The sequence below is a fragment of the Genypterus blacodes genome, unplaced genomic scaffold, assembly GCF_046128005.1.
Source record: "Genypterus blacodes isolate CSIRO-AG114 ecotype Tasmania unplaced genomic scaffold, CSIRO-AGI_Gbla_v1 ptg000236l_1, whole genome shotgun sequence".
Classification (NCBI taxonomy): Eukaryota; Metazoa; Chordata; class Actinopteri; order Ophidiiformes; family Ophidiidae; genus Genypterus; species Genypterus blacodes.
This window is the reverse complement of record NW_027467034.1, coordinates 222501-232500: the sequence shown is the minus strand read 5'-3', so window position 1 is coordinate 232500 and position 10000 is coordinate 222501. Positions and strand designations below refer to the sequence as shown.

The window sequence follows — 10000 nt, the reverse complement described above, 5'->3', positions numbered from 1 at the left end:
ATAAGCCTCCTTACATTCAGCCCAACAGCAGCAAACCAGCTTCAACCACTTCATTAATGTGAGGAAAAGACTTTAACCCTAAACCTTAACCCTTACCCTAACTGCACTCAAGACAGAAACGATTGCCTTCATTTCCTCAACAAGGATTGATTTCCTAGGATTCTGTTCAAAAGAGAATCTACAAGTCTTCATGCTTCCTACGTGAAGAAAACATTTCATGGACCGTAGTCTGATTATGTTCCACTTGTTAAAGTAAAAGTACCTCATCCAAGGCCTGAAACACTGCAGTTAAGGCTGAGCGATGTCCGACCCCCCAGGGCTCAGAGAGTCTGTGTGTACATGTATGTATCTACACATGTAGTATGTTTGACCTGCTCTCACATGAGAAGTGTTCAGTCCATTCATAAAGAGAGACATGCAGGTTTTGGTTTATTTCCAGGTTCATAAATCTAATTTTTACACAAAATACAGCTGCTAATGATAAAAAACAAAATGTGAACTTGAGCTGCTTTCTGTCATCTGAAGCTTTTGTCCATGCAGGTTGAAGACATAAGGGCTGCTTACTTTGTTTGGGTGCAGGTCCCTTCATCATGGTCTGGACCACAGCAGACTCATGGCTGCTGAAGAGAGCCTCCTCTTCCTCCTCACTGGACAGAGGACGAAGAATAAAACACATTACACATTACACATTATCCATTCATGTGTCATGCAGTAATAAAACTTATCACATTGAAGTCATTCACCCAAACTGATGCTGAACTCCATTTGACCTTTGCTCTTCCTCTCTGACTCATGAGCTCACTGCTCCCCCTAGTCCAACCACACTGGACTGAGAGGTAAAGAAAATAATGTCTACATTTCCAACTTCCTGTCCAATTAAGATTCCAGACCGCCTACCTGCTGACAGAGCAGCCTCACAGTCTCACACACACACACACACACACACACTGCAGTGATCTGAACTCAACTCTTCAGCTGCATCTAAGTTGATATGTTGATCTGTTTTGCTTTGTTATAATACAGATTAATATAAATAAATAAAGCTCTCAGGTAGAAGAATCTTAGGTGCTGCATGTGAACCTGATGTGTTTTAAAGATCTCACTCGTGCTGCAGATCTCCTTCTGTTTTATTCTGATCAAACTCAGGCTGAAGGTTTAGAACCATTCACTGAATTTTGTCCTGAAGAAGTGAAATGAAACTAAAATGATTGTGAGGCTCAGAGCTTTAGAGCCTGAAGCCGTCTGGAGCTTCTTAGAGCAGAGTCACAACTCTAATAATGATGCAATGCTTCTGTCTTTCACTCCGATCACAGTGTTTGACCCTGGCGCTCTGCTGAGAGGCGGAGCTCCGACAGAATCATATAGAATAATAATAAGTTCATGAGTTCAGACTGAATATGAACCTAAGGAATCCTTGTGCTCTCTTGATGACATCACTGCTTTAGTCACTCAGCAGCTCCTCCACAGGAGCGAGGGCCCCATCATCATCATCATCATCCTCATCATCAACCAGTTAACCAGACATTCACATTCTGTAGGTGCACAAGCTAACAACCTTCATTCACATTAGCTGGGGCGCTAATTCGCTAACAACAGTTGACAAGAACAGCAGGAAATGAGATGAAGGAGCCCAACATTCATTACAGCCAATTACAGCGCTGCTCGTTAATATTCTCCACCAATCAGGCAATTACAGGGGAATGTAATTGTATTCTGTGATGTGATTGGCTGATGAATGGAGAGGCCTGACGGTCTGATTCAATAGAAGCTGGTTAGAGAGCCCAGCATCTGGACGGCCGGGGCCACAGAGGAACCTTGTTAGAGGGAGAGATAATGAAAGAGGAACAGGAGGGAGGAGGGACTGAGGCTCTAACTGGATCTGCATCCATGTGATGCTGCTGGATCACTGCCTTGCTCAGCAGCTCTGTCTTTGTGCTGTTGGCTCCAGATCTGTTTCCAGACGTGTGATGGAACATGTTTCAGGTGTTTGCTGTTCATAAGGAGGAGACCGGCCTGATCTGATCCCGTAAGGACCCTGACCCCACGGTGACATGAGCAGCATCTCTCCTGAGCAAACCGCTGCTGAATATGAATATGAATCTAAAGAGACACAGCCTCCAGCTTTATAACCAGGACGAATCCTTCTGTTCCAACAGCACAGAGAGATTCTCACCTTGGTGCTCTTGGTGTGTGTGTGTGTGTGTGTTAGAGTGTTAGAGCAGGTTAGAGGATAGCACTGGACTGTTTCAACCAGACCTGGACAAAGTAAAAGCTTCTTTGGTTCAGGCCTGTGGCGTCTCTACCTCAAACGCTTCTTCTTCCTCAAGCGTAGCGGTGGAGCTTGAGAGATCGGAGTGATGGGCAGGACGTCCAAAAAAGACTGAGAGACTTTCCCCACAGGCTGAGGGAGACTGGGACAGGAAGTACTGATCAGGTGAGGCAAAAGAAAGAAGGTAGACGAGTGAAAGGAACAGCAGATGAAGGTGTCAGATGTTTTTAAGTGGAAGCCTAAAGAAAGATTGAATACATCTTCCACCTTTCTACTGTTGACCTGCAGTGGACTATGAAGTGCACTGAGTGTGTTTCCTGCAGGCCGGGTGAGGGCAGAGGGGAAACCTCTGGGCAGGAAGTCCAGAGGACTAGACAGGATCTCTCTCCTGTTTACAAACACATCTGGAGACACTGCAGGGCGGTGTCATGTCCCACATACAGTACAGAACAGCAACCGCAGCTTTGTGTCCATGTTAGGTCTGTAGAATAACACTGATGAGGAACGTCTCTGTCCCGGAGGACGAGCTGTCCTGACAGAACCTGCTTCATCTGGACAGGTGAACTGAGAGACACACAGATAAGAGAGACGCTGAAGCTGATGTGTTACTTGAGCACAAAGTGTGTTAGAATTCTCTTTCAGCACCGTGACACTCAGTCAAACCTCTGAGTCTGTGCTGCCCTCTAGTGGTGAGACGTGGAAACTGCTACATGAGACCAAACATGGAGTCAGTTCAACTTCTATGAGATATGTCTGAACAATATAATATAATGTTAACAGAGAGAGAGAGAGAGAGAGAGAGAGAGAGAGAGACACACACAGAGAGACACAGAGAGAGAGAGAGAGAGAGAGAGAGAGAGAGAGAGACACACACAGAGACAGAGAGACACACAGAGAGAGAGAGAGAGTGAGAGTCAGAGAGAGAGAGAGCAAGACAGGGACAGAGAGAGAGAGAGTCTCAGAGAGAGAGAGAGAGACAGACAGACAGACAGACAGACAGACAGACAGAGAGAGAGAGAGAGAGAGAGAGAGAGAGAGAGAGAGAGAGAGGACACACACACACACACACACAGAGACAGAGAGACACACACAGAGAGAGAGAGAGAGTGAGAGTCAGAGAGAGAGAGAGCAAGACAGAGAGAGAGAGAGAGAGAGAGAGAGACAGACAGACAGACAGACAGACAGACAGACAGACAGACAGACAGACAGAGAGAGAGAGAGAGAGAGAGAGAGAGAGAGAGAGCTCAGTGCAGGAGGAGCTCAGCTCACTTACACTTCTTGGTGTCAATCCAATCTGACAGACGTGAAATCATGAATTGTCTTCAGGCTGAGTCATGATGTCATGATGTCATGATGTCATGATGTCATCATATCAGTGCAGCTTACAGCTCCTGTCTGTATGAAACAGATGTTTGATGTTTGTGTTTATTCATCACAGCTGCTTGGTTGATGAGTCTGCTGTCTGTTTCTATGGTCGCTCGTTGTGAGCATCTGAATGTCAATCAGGCTTTAGATTCATTGATGCATTCAGAACAACAATCTAATGAGTGTGTAGAGTTCTCACAAGTGTGAAGAAATGTGTGTGTTTACAGTGAGAGCTGTGAGACCTACAGACGGGACAGAGGTCACAGTTCATGTGATGTCACTAATGCATGTGATGTCACTAGTCCATGTGATGTCACTAGTTCATGTGATGTCACTAGTTCATGTGATGTCACTAGTACATGTGATGTCACTAGTACATGTGATGTCACTAGTTCATGTGATGTCACTAGTACATGTGATGTCACTAGTTCATGTGATGTCATGCCTTTACGCTTTAACCCCTTGCTGCCGTGTTTTGGATCAATCCTTTTTCGATGGATCTATCATAGTAATAATAAAGTAAAGTGGTTTGCCAAAGGGCAGCTGCCCTCCGATACGAGAGGTGGACTCATAAAGAGGCTTTAGTCTGGAGGAGGAAAGGTCTCATTGATATGAAATGAGCTCAGCAGATCCAGACAGATGTGAGTTAAAGGAGACGAGGTGGGAGGATGAAGGAAGAGGATACCTGGCCTCCTCACTGATTACCTCAGGGAAAGAGGAGGAAGGTGTGAAGGAACTAGGAAGGAAGAGGGCAGGAAAGGAATGGAGGAAAGAAGGACACCAGAGGCCAAGAGAAAAGGAAACAAGAAAACCTTCATCACTTTATTGTTTATATGGAATAATATTGTTACTTTCAAACTTCAAACTTTGCAAGAGACACTTCTGCTGCTACATGGCAATGCCTTTACCTCCAGATTCCCTGTGGACCTAAATGCACCAAGCCACACTACAACACATTCAAAGGCACAGGAGAAATATTTTACAAAAGAGAGGCTACAGAATAAAACTACAGTTTCATTTAGAAGCATTTATACAAACATCACACCTGTCACTCATCTGGTGCACCAGTCAACAGCATGGCAGCTATGACATCACACCTACACAGACGTATGTCATATGTCCTCCCATATTGTCTCAACATACTTAAACAGCAGATCAACCAACCAATGGAAACATGGGTGACAAAATGCCTTCAATCTGATGGGAAGAGAAACGTCTCCTATAGAAGGAACACACACACACACACACACAAGCGCACACACACACACACACACACACACACACACACACACACACACACACACGCACACACGCGCACACACACACACACACACACACACACACACACACACACACACACACACACACACACACACACACACACACACACACATACACACACAGTTCTTGACAGCAGGCTGAAGGTTTTTTCCATTGACAAGTTTGAGTTCCTCTGCAACATCAGCTTCATCATCATCATCATCATCATCATCATCATGCTCCACGTCTCCCATCATTCATGACCTGCTGTCAACGACTGCCTGTGTTTCCTCATCGCCATGGGAACAGGTCCTGTGTCTCCTGATGTTGTCTCACCAGCAGGACTCTACAGTTTATCATTACATCATTATATCATTACATCATTATATCATCTATACTCAATCATGTGATCTCTAACCTTAGGGCCTCATGCTGTAGAAACATGTGAGCCTCTTTGATCTCAGATGATTCTCATCAGTCTCAAACTACTTCTGCTGCTTTCTGAAGGTTTGGGATTTAAAATGTTCCACTTCTTTAAACGAGCAGTGAGAACAAACCAATGAACCTTAACTTGGAACAAAGGGACTAAAGCTCTTTACCTCCATGTTTGGACTGATGATGAGTTAAAGGCCTGAATAGAGGAAAGGACACGCCCACATTCATCTTCACATCACACACAGACTCAAACTCTTCTTCTGCTGCTCAGACCTCAGTTATCTTTCATTTCCATCTCTTATTCCACAAACCTGAACAGTTAAAATGATAAACATGTTGTTTTAAATCTGAAGTATAAACAGACACACACACACACACGCACACACACACACACACAGACTCTACTGGACATTGAGGGTGCGAGCAGACACTCCATGGTGCCAGTCTCTCAGCTCGTGGTACTTAGGGCCGATCACCAGCCGAGTGGGTTTGTGAACGCTGTCGTCCAGGAAACGATCAAGAGAGAAAGAGAGAGACACCGAGAGAGAGAGAGAGAGAGAGAGAAGAGACACAGAGAGACAGAGAGAGGAGACACAGGGAGAGAGAGAGAGAGAAGAGACACAGGGAGAGAGAGAGAGAAGAGACACAGGGAGAGAGAGAGAGAAGAGACGTGGTTTAGGAAATGGACAGACGATATTCTGCAATGAGACGAGCCATGCCACAGGAAGTCACCACAACAAAACAATAAGCTGCAGTGGAGATGGGCACCATGGTCACCATGGTGATGAGAGAGGAGAATGAAACAGATCTCAGTCTCACGATGTCACACTGCTGCACATCAATCACAGCCAGTCAACCATCAGTCTACACACAGTGACCACACACACACACCTACAGTCTGTGGAGGCCATCTGCATGTTACCACCAAGCACACACACACACACACACACACACACACACACACACACACACAGGGATCATATGGATCACCACTAACTGCAATAAGCCAATGAGAACAAGACCACAAGCCAAGCATGACTCACAGCAAAACAAGAGCAGGTTATGAATCTCACAACACACACACACACACACACACACACACACACACACACACAGCCTCAGAGTTATCACACAGATCTGTCCTCTGCTGGTTAACACACAGATCTGAGTCACAGGGATCACACAGCCTCACAGCAATGAAGATCAACCACACTAAGTTGAGGCTAATATGGTTTGTTACACACAGTATGAAGGAAAGCACACAGGATGCACCTGAGCCACTAGAGGTCGCTGTCATGCACTTACTTGCTCTTGCTTTCTCCCTCAGGCTCCACATCTTGAACTACATGAGACAGAAGAGGAAGATGAATCAGTGTTCATATAGAAACATGAGGAGAGTCTTGATGGACCCTGCTGTGGTTTATGTTTGTTGTGATGTTCAGTGTCGCACCGTTCTCTGTGCCGGTGATCTGAGCCAGAATCCTGAAGGATCTGGACTGGGTGGTCCCAGTGCGGGGACGCCAGTCCTCTGTGTCTTCTGTTATGCGCTTCCTGCTGGCGTCGGCGTGAGTGGGGACGTGGTAGAAATTAATGTCTGTGTCCACAATGTGCTTCCTGGGAGCCCTGAGGAGGAAGAGCACACAGCAGCTGAAGGCAGAAACACCACAGATACGTCTGTTCAGCTTCACAGCTTCATGATAGAGGAGTGTTGCATCATGCTGCATTGTTCTGTATTTCTATTGCTGCTCCAGCAGAACACTGAGATGAGAGACGAGTTTTAGAACCTTTCAGTCTGGAGACATGAGCTAACTACTTTAATAACTGAGTTAGAATGATGATGACGATGATGATGATGATTGGGTTTAGATTGTTAGCTGAGTGAACAAAGGAGGCTGATGTTCTGGTACCTGGCTGGCTGGGCTTTTCTACAAAACCAATGGCAGAGAGATACAGAGGGAAAATAGAGACAGCAGCTCAGAAAAGCAACAGGTGTGACAAGTTACAGGTGACAGTCATGAGAGAAGGAGTGCTAATGTGAGACTTACTTCAGAACACTGTGAGGGCCACTAGAGAGGAGGCAGAGTCCAAGGAAACCAGGAAGAAAGAAGAAGAATTAGCAGAGAAAGGCCATTTAGATGAGTGTGAAGGAAACAGGAATGATGCCACCTATGGGCCATAACTGTCAATGCATGCATGACACATGCAGACAAGAACGGACATCTGGTCACCGCCCAACACAAGTCAGTCCTAAAGGTAACCACATGGTGGTGCTGTTGGGTTGTTCAACTTTCAAGACCAATTCACCAAGTTAGAAAATCTGAACTCTCTAAACAGGCTGTTAATAAATCACACACACACACACACACACACACACACACACACACACACACACACACACACACACACACACACACACACACGCCTGCCATTGAAAGAACTGGTTGATTAACAGCCATTGCTGTTAGTAAACCAACTATAAATACACACGCACACAAACACACACAAACACACACAGAGATTTATGAGCTGCTCTCCACACATTCTGGTCACAGCAGCTATGTGTGTATGGGAGTGTTGACAACTCTATGCGAGTCTAGTCCACTCAGTGTCCCACAATGTAGAGAGTGTGTGTGTGTGTGTGTGTGTGTGTGTGTGTGTGTGTGTGTGTGTGTGTGTGTTCGTGTGTGTGTGTGTGTGTGTGTGTGTGTGTGTGTGTGTGCATATATCCACATAAAGTTAGCTGAAGTGTGTGAGTGTGTATGTATGTGTCACGTTGTCAATGTGTGTAATTTACACTTGAGGTCAAATTAAGATGCTGTGTTTTATTTCACACACACACACACACACACACACACACACACACACACACACACACACACACACACACACACACACACACACACACAGAATGTCCACATGCTTCATTGTTCAGAACCATAGAAAATGAGGAAACCTCAGTGATGTCACATGGTTAATTGTGGATGACATCATTCATTAGATAAGAATGACGTCATCGTACATAATACAGGCATAAGACTGAAAACAGGTCTTTAAATAAAGCTGCACTGTTGGTTAGATCAGATCTCCTAACCCTGCGTGATGTTCTGCACCATCACGTCTGTGTCATGTCTCTTATGTATGTAATATGAGAGACATGACACAGATGTGATGTTCAGCACCATCATGTCTCTTATTATGTAATATAAGAAGCATGACACAGACATGATGATGTCTTGTATGTAATATAAGAGGCATGACACAGACATGATGATGTCTCTTATGTATGTTATATCAGAGTGAGGTTAAATCTCTGGCCCAGTGTTTCTACACTCAGGCGGATCATTGAGAGATTCTGTTCTGTCTGCAGCCTCAGAAAGAGGAAAGAGCTCAGCATGCAGTCGTCACAGTAAACATATCTCTGTACAGACTGGTGAAGAATGAAGGCAGGCAGTCAAACACACACATCCGTGTGCATGCACACACTAACTTTGTGACTTGAGAAGCTGAGACTGTCTGAAAAGCAGAAAGAGAGAGAGAAAGAAGGGAAACATACAGTGGACATGTTTACATCAGTCACATGACAGAGACTGGGCCCCTCTGAAATGACACCACACAGCTCATTACCATGGCAACATGCGCACACACATGCTGTTAGGCAGACACACACACACTGTGTGTGCAGGTCTGCAGGCTGTGACTTGAGAGGTTTCTGCAGACCAAGAGAGCAGAGGATGTGTGTGTGTGTGTGTGTGTGTGTGTGTGTGTGTGTGTACTTATATATGATGTGAATATGGAGAGCGAAGGACAGAAACTCGTCCTAATGTGAGCCAGTCTGTCCATGTGTCTGTCAGAGAGTGAAGGGCCTGACAGACACATTAAAGAGGCCACAGGCCGAGCAAAGAGCCTTCACTCACTGACATCAATCTAGAGCTGAAAGCTCCAGTTACTGTGCAGGCTAAATATACACAGAGTGTGTGCATGTGTGTGTGTGTGTGTGTGTGTGTGTGTGTGTGTGTGTGTGTGTGTGTGTGTGTGTGTGTGTGTGTGTGTGTGTGTGTGTGTGTCAGAGCATCGATTCCTCATGGGACAGGAGAGCCGGGGTGAAGACACACAGAGGGAGGGGAGGAGGAGATGGATGATGGAGAAAGAAGCAGAGACGAGCAGATAGACGAGTAAAGAAAGAGCTTTTTATCCTCCAAACCTTTCCTTCCTCATCATCATCATCATGTTGGTTAATGGAGTTTACAGACTGGAACATAAACCTGCACACATTTAACCTGAGAGGAGTTCTGTTGGACTGAACCTTTGTCCTGTCTGACCTCAGAGACAGAAGGATGGCAGAATAGATTGATCTGATTGGCTGGAAAGATGCCACTCACCCATTCAACTGCAAAGGCAAGGCTCCGCCCTCACTCTCCAATAGGCCCCGCCTCTGACCCATGGCCACCTCACATGCATTCACAGTTGAGTAGAGGTTGATCGGTGTGTTATAGACCGAGGGCTGGGGTGGGACAGGGAGCGGGGGGGAGGAGGAGGAGGAGGAGGAAGATGACGGATAAGAGACAGGAGGGGGAGGAAGAGGAGGAGCATGAGCGGCGCTGGAGGAGGAGGGGGCAGGAGTGAAGGCAGAGGATGGGGATGGGATGAAGGTCTCTGTTCCACAGCCACCAT

At 45.9% G+C, this 10000-nt stretch overlaps 1 protein-coding gene across 1 annotated transcript in view; it reads right to left on the bottom strand.

Annotated features, from left to right (window-relative positions):
• The window catches only part of pdlim5a (PDZ and LIM domain 5a), a 40859-nt gene that overhangs the window by 7832 nt on the left and 23027 nt on the right, over positions 1-10000 (bottom strand). Inside the window, exons 5-9 of the mRNA XM_076170985.1 lie at positions 9709-10000; positions 6780-6952; positions 5571-5592; positions 5384-5395; positions 565-647 (exon numbers count right to left, since the gene is read on the bottom strand). The exon at positions 9709-10000 is cut by the window's right edge and continues 103 nt beyond it. Coding sequence (XP_076027100.1) covers positions 565-647; positions 5384-5395; positions 5571-5592; positions 6780-6952; positions 9709-10000 — 582 coding nt within the window. The remainder of the gene's footprint in view (positions 1-564; positions 648-5383; positions 5396-5570; positions 5593-6779; positions 6953-9708) is intronic.